This window comes from Olea europaea, unplaced genomic scaffold (genome assembly GCF_002742605.1).
Source record: "Olea europaea var. sylvestris unplaced genomic scaffold, O_europaea_v1 scaffold1066, whole genome shotgun sequence".
In the NCBI taxonomy this organism is placed as follows: domain Eukaryota; kingdom Viridiplantae; phylum Streptophyta; class Magnoliopsida; order Lamiales; family Oleaceae; genus Olea; species Olea europaea.
The window spans coordinates 164,354-183,507 of NW_019228010.1; the positions used below are offsets into that span (position 1 = coordinate 164,354).

The 19,154-nt window shown below is 35.5% G+C and overlaps 1 protein-coding gene across 3 annotated transcripts; it reads right to left on the reverse strand.

Annotated features, from left to right (window-relative positions):
- Positions 1-1,106: 1,106 nt before the first annotated feature.
- LOC111373055 (protein GIGANTEA-like) lies at positions 1,107-16,255 on the reverse strand. 3 transcript variants are annotated; one of them, XM_022995524.1, is made up of 15 exons: positions 16,066-16,255; positions 15,287-15,377; positions 13,754-13,825; positions 13,549-13,603; positions 13,283-13,425; positions 12,813-13,084; positions 9,845-9,900; positions 5,972-6,212; positions 5,749-5,899; positions 4,879-5,088; positions 3,256-4,791; positions 2,842-2,910; positions 2,364-2,582; positions 2,049-2,141; positions 1,107-1,697 (listed from the first exon to the last, which is right to left on the reverse strand). In XM_022995524.1, the coding sequence occupies exons 2-15, from the start codon at positions 15,371-15,373 to the stop codon at positions 1,395-1,397; spliced, it is 3,507 nt and encodes a 1,168-aa protein (XP_022851292.1). In that variant the 5' UTR covers positions 15,374-15,377; positions 16,066-16,255; the 3' UTR covers positions 1,107-1,394. The 3 variants fall into 3 exon arrangements, with proteins under 3 accessions (XP_022851292.1, XP_022851291.1, XP_022851293.1); XM_022995523.1 differs by having other exon boundaries at positions 15,287-15,475; XM_022995525.1 differs by lacking the exons at positions 9,845-9,900; positions 12,813-13,084; positions 13,283-13,425; ... (2 more) ...; positions 15,287-15,377; positions 16,066-16,255 and adding an exon at positions 7,405-7,516.
- Positions 16,256-19,154: the final 2,899 nt, after the last annotated feature.

Below are 19,154 nucleotides of genomic sequence, written 5' to 3' on the forward strand. Positions count from 1 at the left end.
TAATAACATGTTAATATTGTGTATTCGATTAAAAAATTTTTTGATTATGTATGATATATTCAGGTAATCGATTGGGTGAGTAGTAGTTTTTGCTGTTTAGATGGAATGATTGACCGACATAGTACATTTCATAGATGTTTTATCAGGACAGTGAATTGAATGCTCGATAGGAATGAAAAAAATTAGCTAAGTGTCTCTAAAGACAGTTACCGGCAATAAAATAAATATCTATCCTTCTATGACAGTTGATGTCTTCCCTCCAATTTAGACAGAAATGTGCTTGTTTGGTTTAAATTATAATGAGATCTCACTCTAATTTAAACGTCAAAGTTAAACTTTAATTTTAGCCACAAATTTTTTAGAATCCATTTATCAACCATTCATTTCAATTAATTCATAATTCCAACAACTTAAAATTTTTACCAAACAAGCACATGCTACACTAACTTCAACGGCAATATTGATAGATAAGTTTGACTAGTGCTAGTTCTTTACCTACGGTCCTCCCCTTCTTAACAATTGGAGCATCTCCCATCCCTCGTAACTAGTCGAGCAAATATATTTTTTAATGATTTTTAAACTAGATCGAAGTTCTTCTATCTGAAACTCCTTTTGCATCTTCACTTTAAGTTCTTCATTACTCCCAGGGAGGTTAATGTGTAGATCTTGACAGTAGTGACATTTCCATCCATAAAACGCATCTGGGTATTTCCACTGAACTTTCATCAAAATTTCAACTCAATCTTGCTACATCTAAACTTGCTTTCACATTAAGTTTGACATCGTACCACTTGTCACTATCGCACAACAAATGGCCAGTTTTAAAATGAAAAACATTTTACCACCCACACATTTTCGAATTTGCAAAAAATTGCAAGCAATGTTTAACTCCATGTACAACATGGAGTAATTAAATTTATTGCACAAGTTGTCTTCAATTGGAAAAATTACAACTTCTTGTTCACACAAAACATGTGGAGCGTCGAACGATATCGAGACGAGACGGTCTTTGAGAACCCACTTATTGTATACTACACAATACCGTAATGGACCACCGCTGCAGTTCTTATTATAATGGTTTGTCACCATTACAGGCACACAAGAAAAGCAACGAAACTAGAGAAAATGAAAGAAATGTATAGTTACATGAGAATTAAAGTGGCAAATATCCAAATGAGAGCCACCCTCTTCAACATCTGACAAATATTGATACCATTATAAATCTAATCAATTCAAGACTTCAAATAAATCAAAGGGTAAAAAGCAAAATGGCGGCCTAGTCTAAAAATTCACTATACACGAATCATAATCTCCTGCAGGTAGGTAAAAATTGCTAACAAACCGGTAATATGATTCAGAACATACATCTAGAGTCGCCATATGTTAGGGTAGATTCAAACGGGTATAGCGAAGCCCAGTTCCTTTGCGGCAGAACCAATAAACTGGACAGGCAAGCCAGTTGCTAGACGGCTACGGGCTTCCCATATTAAGCACTTTTCAATATCTTCTTGCCAATTGGTAATGCCTACATTTATATACTGACATGGACTGCGAGTGCCACTTCTGTTTCTGTCCACTTGTTCGCTACTTGGTTTAATTGAACTAGCATGTAAAATAGCACGAAGAACTGATGTGCTGAGAGCACGAAGATGGGCACTTGGATGAGAAATGCAACGAACTGTAGCTGGGAGGCGACACTGTATAATATTATTCCCAGATAAACCATATTAGTTGACTTTCTTAAATTGTATAATCAAGAACTGCAATATGTTAAATCACAGCATTCATTATATTCTTAGTAATGAATCGCCTTCTCAGCAGGAAAATGAGATTCCATTTAACCACACCCCCACACATATATGTTATGCACTTGAGTTTACTACTTCTAAAGGCTTCATGCGAAGAAATCATATTACACATAAAGGTACCAAGGATCCTAGCAAGAGAAGCCTTCACCGTGAAAGCTCCTCGATCAAAAGTCCGAAACACTCTGTCCCTAAAATTTCGGGACATCATCATTGAACATGTTAAATACAGAAAATTTATACCTTTAACAGGTTTGAAAGGCCATCTGCAACCGCTAGTCCCGATTCTCCCCACTCAAGCACTGGTTGAACTGCTCTAGCTGTTACTTCCAATAACTGTCGAACATTTTGGGGTGTAATCATGTTATTAGTTCACAAAAGCAATAGAACATAGAAATTCATTCATCGAATGCCAAAACAGAAGTAAATTTTACCAAGAAACATAAGAGAAGACATGAGACCACTTAAAATGGTTAAGCTGGTAGCATCACAGATTCATGGTAGATACAAATTTAAAAAAGAAAAAAAAAAGGAGAATACTAATCTGAAAAAAGTTACCTCCAGCTGCGGTGAAGTGCATGCCCCTCCTTCAACGAGCAACCCATCTGTGGCTCGTAGGAGGAGGTCTGATGCACTAGCAAGAATTACGAGTGATTCAAGGGCTTCATGATTTCTCATTAGCTCCACAATAAGTTTCACAATTCGTTCATTAATCCTCCACATCTTTTGACCAAGTCCATCATCTTTAGTAACCCAAGGCTTCATTTCCCTCTCAGCCTGACAAATACACAAAACAAAGTATGTGAGAAAACAAATGACAGAAACCAAAATCAAAATAAAACATCATCGGAAGACTGACTTTCAGACATTTAAAATAACTCATAATGCCATTTGACCTAAAGAAATCATTAATCCATATTTTCTTAAACTGAAGGAAGAAATGATTTTTCGACTTCAGCATCCTGTAATCAGAAATATGGGTTAAAACAAAGTCAGTTTCCAATGGAAATTGAAGTTAACATTTTGTGTTCTGGACCTGTAGAATTATAGCTGTCGCAGCTTTTGCAGGTGATGCCGATACAACATTGCATAATGCATCCACCACCTGTAGATACAGAAGATAATCAGTTAAGTCTTTTAATAGATTGGAGCTCTGTAAAATCACGCATTGCATCTGTTGATTTACTGATGCTAGCTAACATAATGCTATGTATAAACTTTCTGTTGCGGAGGTATGATATCACAACTAAAAGTTGATAGGAGTTGAAAAGGAAAATATCATGAACCAATAGCGTGAATGCTAGCTCAGATGGTCAGGATTTTGATTCACGAACTTCACAGAAAGCAACAGAATAAAATAACAAGCAATATTATTTCTTACTATATGCATGATGAACTTAAAATATGATTAATAACAATGACATATAACATAGAGAATTTGACAGATTACCTGTCTCCATCCTTGCTGGGCGGAAGTGCTTTCAGCAATCAGCTGTGTTTCAGGTGAAGCAATCAACTTGTGCCAAAGCAATGAAACAACAGAAAAACACAGTTCTTGTTTTTCTGCCAATACAGACCTAAGAACCTGTGCACAGCAATTAAAACCCATATGCCTGTCCATTGTCAAAAAGTTGGCCAAATCTGAAGCATCTGTTGGAAGACTTGCAATTCCTCTTCCCACTGGAACCTTGTCAACTTCACTGGAGTGGGAAGGCTTCTCGGAGTACATTAAAGACTTTGAACCAGGCAAGTTAGTGCACTGCATAGACGATGGTTGCCCTGATTCTAGGTGGCTACTGCTAGAACACGTGTTTTGTTTTTCTTCATTGAAACAAGAAGGCATCTCCTTCAACAATGGCACGTGCCGTATTTGTGCTTCCAATGGCTCGGCTTTATTGACAATAGATGCAACAACTTTGCTATGAATATCAATTAGGTTAAAAAGTGAAGATGCCCTTGAGTGTATTTCGCTGTCCCATTTGCATCTTATCAAGATAGAAAGAGCATGCGTGCTAGCCTTTGAATGTCTAAACAGATCAGAAACATGAGCAGCAACCATTGCCGCAGCCACAATTTCAATTGAACTGTAACTCCATGATGTGCCAACAGAAGATGGCTTCAAAGAAAAAAGTGCCTCTAGAATTGCCAATATCCGGCGAGTATGATGAACTGCAGAGTCAATGCCATTCTGTAACACACTGGGCGATTCAATTATTTTTGCAGGCTTTGCTATGTCAGACATACTTTTGGGATCTGAATAATTACTCCCTTTGGAAATCAAAGGAAAAAGCTGAAGTTCCCAGGATAGAGCACAAATGGCAGCAACAACATAAGAATCAAATGCTGCCACAGGCCCTTGTTTCTTTCCTCGTTTACTTGCCCTGTCCTTTTGCTTTCTAGTGGCACCTTGTGAATCTGCGCCTAATTCATGGGAATGATGAGAACGTTCACCTTTAGGTCGTTTACTCCCATTGAGCAGCTGTGCTTCGTGACTGACACAGACAGTTAATACAACAAAAAGAAGGCGCGAGGCAAGTTCCACAGTGGCAGATGACTCTGAGAACAGTGAGTGGACCATCGTGCGAAGTTCAGCCACGGCAAGATTTTTGGAGGCAGACCCAAATGAATATCTTGTTCTGATTTGTTCTATGGAGGACTCCGGTGGAAATGTCCTTTGGAGAATTGCTTCAACAGTAGCAACAAATATCTTCATGAGACAGGTTTCAGATGGACTTCCACGAGGAAGATATTCAAGAACTTTAAGAAGAGGTATAAACAAGTCCCATGATAATATAGGGGGCTGCAGAGGGGTTGCAACAATAATTTCAGGAAGATCAACAGCAGATGAGCTTAGAGGAATCAATCCATAAGCTGCTTCCCATAGTGTGCATATTCTCCATTCAACCTCAGGGCCATGTGCACAAAGCATTGATGCAATTCCCTGGGCAGTAGCTTCAACTGTTGCTTCTGTTGCAGGCAGTTCTCTCTGTTGAAATACTTTATCAGTTCAGTTAAGGAAACAATGATATAGCAATGTTGACATTCATTAGAAAAAGAATACAGATAGAAGTACCTGCTTTCGCTCGCTAGAAATATAACCACCCAGAGGTTCATGTTGAACTTCTATACCATCAACTTGTCTTAGGGGAGGAAAAAGCAAGGCAGGTTGAGAAAGTATTCTGAACAACAAAGCAGCTGCAGCATCTGCAGCAATACCTGCTCTCATGGACATTGCAATTCCAATTGCACGCAAGAAATGTAAATGCATCCAATTCCTTGGAAGCTGCACCAATAGTCAAACGAATTAGGATTTCTTTATGCTGAACTGAGGCATTGCATTATAAAACTTTCTGTATTGCTTTTCATTTCAGATCAATATTAAATCCTTTACTCTTTTCTTTCTCCATTTTTGGGCTTTTCATATTCCTAATAGGCGGAAACTTAGACCGAGAGCTTACTAAGTTCTAAAGGACTAAATCTAGTAGTAATAAACAATATTCAGTAAAAGAGAAAAAATAATTTTTCCCCACAGAAATATCAGCAGGCCATAAGGGGACTGAGATTATCAAGGCATAAATTTGGACAAAAATGCATTTAACTCAAGTAACTTGATAGAAAATTCGAATAAACAAATTATTCACAACAAGCAATGTTAAACTAGAAATTCAACCCATAAAATTAAGGCCACTATATCATTCCACAGAGGTTGTTTCACATACATCTGAAGGTGTGGAATTCATCAGAATACTAAGCAAATACATAGTACATATATAAACAAACAAAAATAATCATGGTAAAACAATAAGCAGATATGTGGCTCTTTGTGAATCACTAGCATTCTATTATGTAATTTTCTTAAGACTAGATTCACACTTCCCCTCTTTACATAATAACTGTTCAGATTCACACTAAAAGTAAAAAGAAATCAAGAGACAGAACTTACCCTCATGCCTGAGGCATAGTCTTCTGCTGCTCGAAGGAGTTCCACTAGTTGTACAGAAGCATCAAGTGCATCTGGGGCCCAGGATGGTGGAGCTTCTAGAAGTCCAAGGAGCAGCCTTTGGGTAGCACTTGGACTAGCAATTGCATAGTACCTAAGACAGAAGGATAAATTAGCTCCCTATTTGAATCAATTGATGCTTCTGAAAGCATTCCCAGAAACATACCTATGAAATAGTCGTGCATATGGCTCAAGAGCTGGTAGCCCTGCTACAAGATGCTCATCCATAGGTGTTGTTGGGGGAGGGAGCAGAAGTGCAGGAACAGCAGCTGCAGTTAACGTCGCAGTCTCATAACGAGCTACTTCCTCATCACATACACTTAGTATGACGCCAGCACCATTAGCAACCGCCCATCTAGGAGTTGATGGTATTGGCTGTGGATGCTTTCCAGATCCACGAGAAGAAGCTAACACAATAATAAGACATCCTCATTTCAAACTATAATCGTTTTCATGTTTAACAAACTAAAAAGCAAATACTCATTAGGAAGGAAATTTAACAGGTTTGTCTATATTCAAGATTCAAATTTAAAAATTGCCCAGTTATTTAAGTGGAATGCTAATATGAAGGTCACAAAATTGAACATGGTACTTGGACACGTGAAACAAAACAAGCACACTATTAGAGGAGTCGATTTCGGTTCTCCATTAGACCAAAATAATAATGCCTTTGCCAGGACTCTCGAGGTCTAGACTACAGCTACGGTGACTAGTTGGTTCATGCTTTGGAATTCTAAAGGCTAGATAGGCCCACTTGAACACCTCTTGGAACTGTTGGTTTTGTAGAGAAGGGGATAGCATAAACCTATTAGATCGTCAAGTTAATGAAGATAGTTCAATTATGAAGGAGAAGAAACCTAGAAGTACGAGTGAAAGAAAAGTATCACATCATAAAAATATCTCAGAGAGAGATCTATGCAAGGAAAATCATTAAAAATGTCCTCCAAATATATGTTGTTAAGAATAAACCCAACTCGTGCTTCATTTTTCAGTCTAAGATCAAAATCCTTCGCTCTGGAAACGGTTAAAAGAAAACTAAATGGAGAGATTAAAAATGCAAAAATATGGCGAAGTCCCTGAATGAAATTCTTCCAACAGTAAATCCAATAACAGTTTCCTCTTAGCCCAAAGAAGCCAAATAATATCATCTATTTAATGGCAAATCATCCAACTTGTTAACCCTCATCTCACACTGTTAAGAAAACAATCTATTTGCACATTATTAACCTTATTTCTGTACCATCCTTCGGTCCAAATGAGCTTTCAAGAAACAACACTAGCAGTGTCACCTGTAAAGGGCTTAGTCCTAGAAGCCAGTCAATATCTCTGCAGTTACATAGTTCCAGGATATTCTACAGATCTTAATCTAATACCACAAAGAAATAGTAAATGTCTGAAAACCAGTAGCGGTAGCAGCAGCAGCAGGGGAACATAATTAATAGCTTTTAAAATTACTGTCAAAATATGAAAGCATATGAGAAACAATGTTGCTGATAACAACTGCCCAGCTCTTGTTTTGTAACTAAAAGTACAAAGATGAAAACATCAAAGCGTGTATGCAACTTGCAGTAAATGTTACTCAACAGAAAATCCACTAACCCGTCGAAGGTGGCTTTAGTTCTCCGGCTTCATATCTCCCCATCACACCGCCACACCTATGAATACACAAATATTTTAATTTCATGAATATAAGAAAATATGATGCCAACTCAACATTATTCAAGATTGTTGGATAGAGTGAACTGTAGAAGTAATTGAGAGAGAGACATAATTAACAGAAAATTTATACCAACCATAATATTCTCAGAGTACCTACCATATTACGTCATAAACAAATAAAAAAACTAGGTTGAGTCTCTTAATAAAGAAAGAAATAAAAGCCTAGTTTGTCTAAGATTTGATTGAACAAAGTTAAATCTTCCAGCCATCCCCCTAAAGGTGGTGCGAATACTCTTATTTCCAGCTTATCTAGGACTCCACTAAAGAGGGAAAGTCAAATCTTCAACTCTCCCTCAAACTAAAGATAGCAACAGAGAAACCAAATTGACTTTGAAAACTAAATTGCCGTTTGCTCCTCAAAATTTCGACCCACAATTTTGATCGTTTAGGCTAGGCACAACTAGTCCAACAAGAAGAAATTTCCCCCTTTGATGAATTCTTACTAGGATTTAACTTAAGTCTCACATTAGGTAGAGGTCTTGGGTTTTCGAATCTTGTGGGATGCGATAAAAAGCTGTGAGGGGGTAAATGGAGAGATGCCCATCCAAAGTGAACAGTATGGGCATAAAGGCAGGGTTGTTACAAAAATCGAGCGTTTTGTATAACGATCCAAACCTCATACCCGGCCATTCTCTTACATACTATCCGCTTTTACCACTCACGATTTTCTATAGCATTCTCCAGAATTCAAACATGACTTCCCACTAAGAGAGATTTAAGTTGAATCCTGATACCATTAAAAGAGATTTAAGTTGAATCCTGATACCGAATTGAACACACAATCTTCCCCCAAGAGAGACTTAAGTTGAATCCTAATCAGGAGGGTAATATGTTCCAAATACTGGGGAACACGACAGAAAGACTTCAGGGGGAAGAGGGCCTACGCCTTCTCAAAGCGGTTAGTAACTAAGAGAACTGTCGAGCACGAAACCTAGATCGTTACACTGAAGGGGCTCTACAGCACATAATGCCTAGCACCTAACACAAACATAGAAATGGAAATTAGTGGGAAGAAATACCGTCATCCACCCGATATAGCATCACCAAGATTGGAGGGAGGGACGCATCAGAATACATTAGGCAATTACTAAATCCTCGAGCAGCTTTTCACGACTTAAAACCTCCGTGGGATAGAGCATGTCGGCAATAGTTCTTCGAAGGTCCATAAGTTGGACCAGCACTCCACCCAAAGATGAAATAAGTCTGGCATCACAAAACCTAAGCACCTTCGTTACCAAACATGGTGAACATTAATGTGAAGGAAGAGGACTAGACTTTCTTCCATGTAGTTCACTAAGTAAACAAGGATCCACATAGAGGGATATAAAGAAAAATAAGTCTACTGAAATAGGTCCTTGTTCAATGGATCAATTAGGTATGAGAACTCCAATCTCTTTCATAAAAAATTCAAACTCGAGAGCAATTGATTTTGGTGCTTTTGATCATATTATTAGCTTATGTCTAGATAGGCCCACTTGAACACCTCTTGGAACTGTTGGTTTTGTAGAGAAGGGGATAGCATAAACCTATTAGATCGTCAAGTTAATGAAGATAGTTCAATTATGAAGGAGAAGAAACCTAGAAGTACGAGTGAAAGAAAAGTATCACATCATAAAAATATCTCAGAGAGAGATCTATGCAAGGAAAATCATTAAAAATGTCCTCCAAATATATGTTGTTAAGAATAAACCCAACTCGTGCTTCATTTTTCAGTCTAAGATCAAAATCCTTCGCTCTGGAAACGGTTAAAAGAAAACTAAATGGAGAGATTAAAAATGCAAAAATATGGCGAAGTCCCTGAATGAAATTCTTCCAACAGTAAATCCAATAACAGTTTCCTCTTAGCCCAAAGAAGCCAAATAATATCATCTATTTAATGGCAAATCATCCAACTTGTTAACCCTCATCTCACACTGTTAAGAAAACAATCTATTTGCACATTATTAACCTTATTTCTGTACCATCCTTCGGTCCAAATGAGCTTTCAAGAAACAACACTAGCAGTGTCACCTGTAAAGGGCTTAGTCCTAGAAGCCAGTCAATATCTCTGCAGTTACATAGTTCCAGGATATTCTACAGATCTTAATCTAATACCACAAAGAAATAGTAAATGTCTGAAAACCAGTAGCGGTAGCAGCAGCAGCAGGGGAACATAATTAATAGCTTTTAAAATTACTGTCAAAATATGAAAGCATATGAGAAACAATGTTGCTGATAACAACTGCCCAGCTCTTGTTTTGTAACTAAAAGTACAAAGATGAAAACATCAAAGCGTGTATGCAACTTGCAGTAAATGTTACTCAACAGAAAATCCACTAACCCGTCGAAGGTGGCTTTAGTTCTCCGGCTTCATATCTCCCCATCACACCGCCACACCTATGAATACACAAATATTTTAATTTCATGAATATAAGAAAATATGATGCCAACTCAACATTATTCAAGATTGTTGGATAGAGTGAACTGTAGAAGTAATTGAGAGAGAGACATAATTAACAGAAAATTTATACCAACCATAATATTCTCAGAGTACCTACCATATTACGTCATAAACAAATAAAAAAACTAGGTTGAGTCTCTTAATAAAGAAAGAAATAAAAGCCTAGTTTGTCTAAGATTTGATTGAACAAAGTTAAATCTTCCAGCCATCCCCCTAAAGGTGGTGCGAATACTCTTATTTCCAGCTTATCTAGGACTCCACTAAAGAGGGAAAGTCAAATCTTCAACTCTCCCTCAAACTAAAGATAGCAACAGAGAAACCAAATTGACTTTGAAAACTAAATTGCCGTTTGCTCCTCAAAATTTCGACCCACAATTTTGATCGTTTAGGCTAGGCACAACTAGTCCAACAAGAAGAAATTTCCCCCTTTGATGAATTCTTACTAGGATTTAACTTAAGTCTCACATTAGGTAGAGGTCTTGGGTTTTCGAATCTTGTGGGATGCGATAAAAAGCTGTGAGGGGGTAAATGGAGAGATGCCCATCCAAAGTGAACAGTATGGGCATAAAGGCAGGGTTGTTACAAAAATCGAGCGTTTTGTATAACGATCCAAACCTCATACCCGGCCATTCTCTTACATACTATCCGCTTTTACCACTCACGATTTTCTATAGCATTCTCCAGAATTCAAACATGACTTCCCACTAAGAGAGATTTAAGTTGAATCCTGATACCATTAAAAGAGATTTAAGTTGAATCCTGATACCGAATTGAACACACAATCTTCCCCCAAGAGAGACTTAAGTTGAATCCTAATCAGGAGGGTAATATGTTCCAAATACTGGGGAACGCGACAGAAAGACTTCAGGGGGAAGAGGGCCTACGCCTTCTCAAAGCGGTTAGTAACTAAGAGAACTGTCAAGCACGAAACCTAGATCGTTACACTGAAGGGGCTCTACAGCACATAATGCCTAGCACCTAACACAAACATAGAAACGGAAATTAGTGGGAAGAAATACCGTCATCCACCCGATATAGCATCACCAAGATTGGAGGGAGGGACGCATCAGAATACATTAGGCAATTACTAAATCCTCGAGCAGCTTTTCACGACTTAAAACCTCCGTGGGATAGAGCATGTCGGCAATAGTTCTTCGAAGGTCCATAAGTTGGACCAGCACTCCACCCAAAGATGAAATAAGTCTGGCATCACAAAACCTAAGCACCTTCGTTACCAAACATGGTGAACATTAATGTGAAGGAAGAGGACTAGACTTTCTTCCATGTAGTTCACTAAGTAAACAAGGATCCACATAGAGGGATATAAAGAAAAATAAGTCTACTGAAATAGGTCCTTGTTCAATGGATCAATTAGGTATGAGAACTCCAATCTCTTTCATAAAAAATTCGAACTCGAGAGCAATTGATTTTGGTGCTTTTGATCATATTTATTAGCTTATGTAATAATTTTACGAGTTATTCTCCATGCTTTGGAAAGGGAAAAAACCAAACTGGCATATAGATCTTTTTTTCATTTGGTTAAGGATCCGTACAAATTTCCAGTTCATTTGCTAATCATTGTCCTTCTTGCTCCAAATTTAATTACAAATTTTTGTTGATTGGAAAGCTTACAAAATATTTAAATTGCTCCGTTATATCTACTCCATCTAGTTGTTTCCAATAGGGAAAATGTTTCGGCATGGTGAGCTGATTGACGTGTTGATTCATGAACTTTACTAGTGGGATATTATTGATTGGAAAAATGGAAAATAGGCGTTTTGAGTGTTAAATGAAAATCCTTCGACATTTAAAGAATTATCGTGGAAAACCTTAAAATTGGGGATTTATTTTCTGCCTTCATTTTGTGTTTAGCTTATAGTTGACCTCCAGTAATTGCGTCCTAGTCCATGAAAGATTATTTATGAATATGTAATAAAATAGATGAAAGTATGATATTCATATTTCTCAATTCATTCTGAATTGTAACATAGGATAACTGGAAAATAGGCGTTTTGAGTGTTAAATGAAAATCCTTCGACATTTAAAGAATTATCGTGGAAAACCTTAAAATTGGGGATTTATTTTCTGCCTTCATTTTGTGTTTAGCTTATAGTTGACCTCCAGTAATTGCGTACTATTTTCTGGTATTTGGTTCCTTGGAGTCCGATTATTTATGAATATGTAATAAAATAGATGAAAGTATGATATTCATATTTCTCAATTCATTCTGAATTGTAACATAGGATAACTAAAATGGCTAGCAACGAAGGCTTAGGCTATCAGTTGGAAATAAGCAACAGCCCTACAACCCCGGAGAGGGATCAGGTATCATGATGAGAATTAGAATATTTCACACCGATTGATTCCAAAGAATTACATTGTATTTGAAGGACAAACAACCAGCAACATAGGTTACAGTGAGTATAGCTGTAAAACATAACAATAAAAAATTCTATGCATATTACATAGTATACAAGAAATAAAATTAAACCAACTTAGGGAAATCGGCTGACTGATTCTATCGATAAATCATATTTGAATCGCTTTTCAACTAGTCAAGTTGTAATATTGTTGGTCATAAATTCAAGATTCGACAACGGTGATCAATCTCTTCCTTTCTCCCTCTACTTCACTTTATCAAGTACAAACATGCTAGCCAGTTTGCACAAATATCATATTAATATTCTAAAGAACTAGTTTTTGTTAAATCCTAGTACTTTGTCCCTACCTCCATACTAAATTATCATTATTTATTATTATGAATATAATTTTAATAAATAAATGCACGAATGATGAATGTAATTTGATTAAATAAACACACTATGAAATCAAATTTCCACTCACTTACCAACGGAAGTAATCACTCCTAATACCAAGAGGTGCAGCAAGCAATATATCAGTAATCCACGGAGATAATGGCCTCAATGGTTTCCTCTCTTGTTGGGATAAAGGCAAAGAAGGTTCTGCATCTGTTGATTTACTTGTTGAAGCATTAATTCCACTGCTACTTCTATCTACCTCATTATTTGGACATTCAATCTTGTAAAGTGGGCGATTATAGTGAGTCAAGATTCGTAGGATCTCCCCACATGCAAGTGCCCACTGCTCAGAATACTCATTCTGAAATCAAAGATGAGTCATTAGCATCATTATCATAATCAGTGCATCCCTAGAAAAATTGATAATCTTTAATCATCACAACTAGTAAAATGAAAAGAAAAAAGTCCAACGACAGAAGCTCTAAACATGCTAAAATTGTTCATTAAGGAAAGACATACAGAACTATGTCATGCAAAAATATCTTCAGTGTTTTAATACCTCACTGCTGGGGCAGACCAAGAAAATGAAAGAAGCAAATGGAGGACCACTTCTATCATACTTTAGTGTACCGTCAATGATACATGAAATAATAGGAAGAATAACAGCATGACCATGCTCCGGATGGTGAAGAACAAAAGTTGCTGGAAACCAGTAAAACACAAGTCATTTTGCCGCATCAACTAGGCTGGAAACATTATATTTTGGTGTGATAACTTATGAGTGGGGATTAATCATAATATAGTCAATAAAAGAAATATAAGTACCCAAAACATCATCAAAAAGTCGATTTTCCTTGGAGGGATATCGGCTCCGGATCAGCTGAAAAACCAGTAATTACGAGTTAGAAACATATACCTTTCACTGTAAAGAAGTACCTAAACGTAGATGATGAAAGTGAAATAGTAAAAAAAAGTTCCCTTCATTTAACACTCAGAAAAGGGTAATTTCAATGGAAAAGAATAAACAAACCTCCGACATATCTTCAGGAAATCGTTCCGATGTGAATTGACCAAAGTACTCAACATATGCAGTAATTTGGGCCTATGGGGACGAGAAAAGACAAAATTGTTAGGAAGTGCAATGTGAATTAGTGACAGCTTAAGGAAGACAAAAAAAATTAAAGATTTTATACAGAAACAGTATGATTTCATAAAAAGTTCAAGATAGTAAGAAAATGGCTTCCTTTTTCAGTCACGGTTGGAAGACCTAGTTATGTAAAAACAGAAGTTCAAACCTTCAAGAAAAGAAGAAGCCCTGAGGCCTTTGCATACATACAAGCAATTGTACTGTGATACTACAATGCTTTTATAACTCAAACTTGTTATTGAACTACTTGATCTAGAACTTTAACTTGTTAGATAAAACCACATGTACATATCTAAATATTGGATATGTTCACAAGCCTTGCCGCCAAATTGTGCACGTGTACACTCCGCCTACACGTGAGGGGGTGTCTTAAAGACGATTAATATGATATACATGTGAACATTTCTAAGAGCTTAAGCTTTTAAATCAAGTGGTCCAACATTGTATAAAAGTCCTACTACCACACATTTAATGAAATTGTACACCTGCTACATATAAGGATGGTGCAGGAAAATAAAAAACCAGCCTACATGTGACGGGATGCATTGAAGACAAGGATTCATAAGTCCACAATGATAATATTTCTATTTTCAACATAACTTCTACCTGAAACCTTAGAGTACAAACGAGTACAAACTATTGTCCAACTGTTCCAATTACAATAATTTGCTTCATTTAAATAGTATGCATCCCAAACTTCTAGGGAATGTCGCTCCTTCGAATGTCTTTAACACACACCTCTACTGTCAGTGTTGCTTCTCATAGTTTTTCTCCCTTTCTAGATTCTGAATGCATTTTCATTCTAATTTCCTCAAAAATTCATTTCAACAATACCTACTAAGGGCACCCATCAAGAGGAAGTCATTACCTACCCAGCCTAAAGCTTTTGACTGTTAAATGAGCAATGAAAGAAGCATTATCTGAAACAGCAATTTCTGTGCTTGAACTCAAAAGAAGCATTGAATTGTATAGAGTAAAAAATATAATTTTTGAAACTGGAACACGTAACAAATGGGTAGACATTAACCAATCAAAATTGAGGATGGGAAAGTTCTCTACTTAACAAAATTTTCTTTTGGGAGTCAAATGCTCCATGCAAGATGGCAATTACTGGTCCAGAACACAGAAACAAAATCATAGAACATTAATGCTGCGCACGAGACCATTCCCATTACAAGTAGCACTAAAAAACTTGTGCGGTGGGTAGGCACATTTTTACACGTACTAAATTAATTATAAGGACTCCATTAATAACTCTGCTAACAGAAAACGTAGTTAAAGTCATGCACCATGGATATAATCAGCAACTTATATATGCTGCTTGCATTAAGGAGGAAACAACAAGATTCAACACGAACAGAAAAAATATATTGAAATGAACGCAAATTAAAGAAATGTTAGATATAAAAAACACACCTTCCGTTGCTCAGCATCTTGTGGTGGCGGCCAAAACAATGAGGAAAACTGAAGACTGTCGATCCACCTTTCATTTGATGTTGCCATAAACCTTTTTATTCCATAAGTATTGTCACAAGGTAAAAAGTCATAAACCTCCTCAACAACTGCTACCAATCAAGTTTTTAAAGACCCTAATTCAAAAGTTGCCTAAAACCAAACAGAGAGCATCAACAAATTCCTTCATCAGTCAGTTACAATAAAGCTTCAACTTAAGTAATCAAACATCAGAACACAGAATTTATTGCACGAAAACTTCTTACTATTATAATTACAGGATTATTATTCATGCTCCTTACCCTGCCACTCCATTAATTCATTAAAATCCTTAAAAAGATTAATTTTTTTCTAAAAGAATAACTAAATTTTCAAAAATATTCAGAAAACAATAATTTCAGATCATAAAGCACAATAAGTTGACCCTGTTTATTCCTTGACTGAAATATCAAAATATCACGCCCAAAAATTTATTAATTGAAAAATTAAAATTCCCCTCTTCTGAGTTATGAAAATTTAAAAAGAAAGTGGAAATTCAAAAAATCGAACAGACTCTGTTAAACCAAAGCTCCATTATTTTCTCAAATTGATGCGAAGACAGTGATAACATTTTCAACTCTTTTTTTTCCCATAAACTCTTTCAACCCAAAACCAAAAGTACACAAGAATATTAAAGATTCAAGAACAAAATATATCGTTAAAAATGAATATTTCAAAAAAAGGAAAAAAATTATAAAATTTACCTTGGCTCAGTTTTCTCAGATTTTCAAAAATTTCTTGTTTGAATAAAGGCGCGGATCCAGATTCTCTAGCCAAGGTCAATGCAACAATTATGTGTGGGAACTAATAGATTTTCTGGTGGAGATTATGAGAGAAATCGGAGAAAGAAGTGTGGAGAGAGAAATATGCCAAACAGTATAGAGAAAGAGGAGATCTTTAGCTGGTTTATCTAAGAAGCATACGTGGCTATGATATTTTCCTAATGCCTCAAGTTGCCATCTGTCATGCCATATCATGTTCTCCAAACATCATCCATGGACATACATGTCATGGCATTGATAAGAAAAAAGTATTAAAATGTCCAATCAAGATTTCAATGTCATTTCCTAACTATTACTAAATTGAATTAATTTATTTGTACAATTGTTGTTGACAATATTAGATGACAAAATTGATGTTGTCAAAATCTGGTTCATTAATTATGAAAACAGTTTTTGAAATAGATAAATGTGATGTTGACAAATATGATTGTCGATCAATATTGTAAAAAATGATTGTGCAAGTAGCACGACTCAAAAAAAGAATAATTCCTCTTGAACAAGCTCAAAAACAAAATTACAGGAAACAGACTGATGTGTGAATTAATGATTGGGTGCTTTTTTTTTTTTTTTTACTTTTCAATCCTAAGTTGACACGTGTTTCCCCTGATTTTGAATCTATCTCCAAACTTATTTATTTAGCGTGTTTGAACTTTAAAATTTTTTTGAATAATCACAGCAGTTTTACTGCTTTTTCATTAATCATTCCATTTGATGCTCAAAAAACAACTTTTATTTTTTAGAAAAATTTTAAGAACGGTGACTATTTAAAACAACTTGAAAGCAAGCGGCCGTTAAGATTTTCTACCATCAAATTGGACCTACTTGGGATGAATCGATCGATTCTAAGATTCTTTTAACGGTTCTGATGTTAATTTTTTTAGACTATGTTTGAGTCACATTCTTGGCGAATACAAAAATATTGATGGAAAATATATGATTAAAAAATAATAAAAAAATCATGAATTTGTGTGTAATATTATTTTATTGAAAAATGTGTGATTGAAGTGGAGTCAAATTACTATTAAATAATGTATTTTGATGAAAAACGGGACTTAAACAATGGCTTAATGTATAAACATATCAAAATTTCAACGATTTATAAATTTTTCGATTGAGCTGACATGTCCAATACTTTTATAGTTCTATTGGGGGTGTTTCAGTCACATTATTTTGTTAATAATGCATTCTTGAATAGTGTATTGATGTGAAATGTGTGGTTAAAAAATAAAAAAAATATTTTTGATCTACATGTAATATTATTTTATTGAAAAATGAGAAATTGAAATGATCTCAAATTATTATTTAAAAATCTATTTTTTTTGAAATAATGTGACTCAAACATACCCATTATAACATTTGGGTTATGGGGGAAAAAAAGGTGGGACGTGGTTTGGGGGGGTGGGTGAGGGGTTGAGTGAGGGTTCTTAAAATTGTGGGGCTATTATTAAATTTTATATTTGCAAGTGGAGGTGGTGGATAACTAAATAATTATTTTATGCCTAGATATTTTTGGCAAAAGTCTTTACGGAGGTCAAACTAAAAGTAGATTAGTGCTTATCTTACGTGTCTTGGTTTTCCTGTAGTCAATTCATTTAGAAGTTGTTTATCTTATTTATAATAAACTCACTTATATTTTTTTTAATTTTAGATATATTTATCTAACCTTAAAAATTATTATTTTTACTTATAAATAGAAAAAATTATTTATTTTGACCTATTTTAAATTTTGAGCAATAAAACTAGTCAAATTGTCTTACATTGTGCTCCCTAATTCCATCAACTTTACGTCGTAAAAGTTGAGTGGGTCAACTTCAAAAAGTTTAACATGTTAATCTTGCAATTATTTCTACAAATAAAACTTAGCGAATGTGTTTGTGTAAAACCAGAGACATGGCCTATTTGTCATCCGTTAATTACCACGTCGTGGTCCAAATAAGTAAAAATATTTTGTTCATCATCCATATCTTTTACAGTCATAAAGTATTTCCTTTTTATTGATCTCTATAGTTATTTTGGACAAAGTAAAATGCAAATAAATATCGTCAAATGTTGCATGGGTGATCACTATGGTATTCAAAACAAAGTTTTCATTCGAACTACGGTTAATTTTACATTTCGTAAGATTTTTATCGTACTTTCAAAATTCTTTTTTTCTAAAATTTTTTCATCTTTTTCATTAATATGTTACTAACTAGGTTATGATTACTTAATTGATGGAGGAGCACTTGCAACATGTAAAGTGGGATTGACTTTAAAATTATACTATAATAATAGTAAAAATCTATATTTCCATAGTGGAAACTCAGCCAGTCAACCCTTAGTGAGGCCACTATAGGAGGCTGCCAATGATCGATGCTGAATTTGCAAATACACTTCATCTTGCTAGGGATGGGCTGACTTTAACATATATAAAAATACGTTAATCGGATGAGCTTGTTTGACTTTCATTACAATCACCTTATATTTAAAGACAAAATCAGTTCATAATTAAAATTCATTTATTATTTACACATTTTCTAAAATAAATACACGCTTGTTTGATGCGAGAATTGTGTTGTCTTTGTTTAATTGAGTATTTTGCTATCGGGGTCAATGATTAGAGCCTAGATTTGTTGTTATGAACTTATGACCTTCTCAATATATTTTTGACCGCAACTAAAGAAACAACAAATATAAGATCGCAGAGGTCAACTCCAATGATGAAATCTATAATTATTGATTTAGACGATTCATCATGTCCGAGGTCTATTGTATTTTATTTTTGCTCTTGAAGTCAAAGAAAACTAAAATTCCCCAATTTGAAGTTGAATTCCTAACAAACTAGTGGAGTTAAAACAAATAGTAGAGTCCTCCACTAAAACAACTGCAATGCTTGTATGCCTAATCTCTATAGAGTTGGTGTTCTATTCAGTAATACAGGACTCCTCGCATAACTTTCTTGAGTAATTACCATACAATTGGGTCCCTCCTCGGCATGTTACTGTGAACAATTCTTATGCTCAAAAGATGTT

What these genes read in the sequence shown, in the direction of transcription:
- LOC111373055 (XM_022995524.1), bottom strand. Translation starts at nt 15,373, where the DNA reads ATGGCAACATCAAATGAAAGGTGGATCGACAGTCTTCAGTTTTCCTCA. An exon ending in ACTTTTTGATGATGTTTTGG is followed by an intron (nt 13,426 to 13,548) that starts GTACTTATATTT and finishes ACTGGTTTCCAG; the next exon opens with CAACTTTTGTTCTTCACCAT. An exon ending in ACTAAAGCCACCTTCGACGG is followed by an intron (nt 6,213 to 9,844) that starts GTTAGTGGATTT and finishes TTATTGTGTTAG; the next exon opens with CTTCTTCTCGTGGATCTGGA.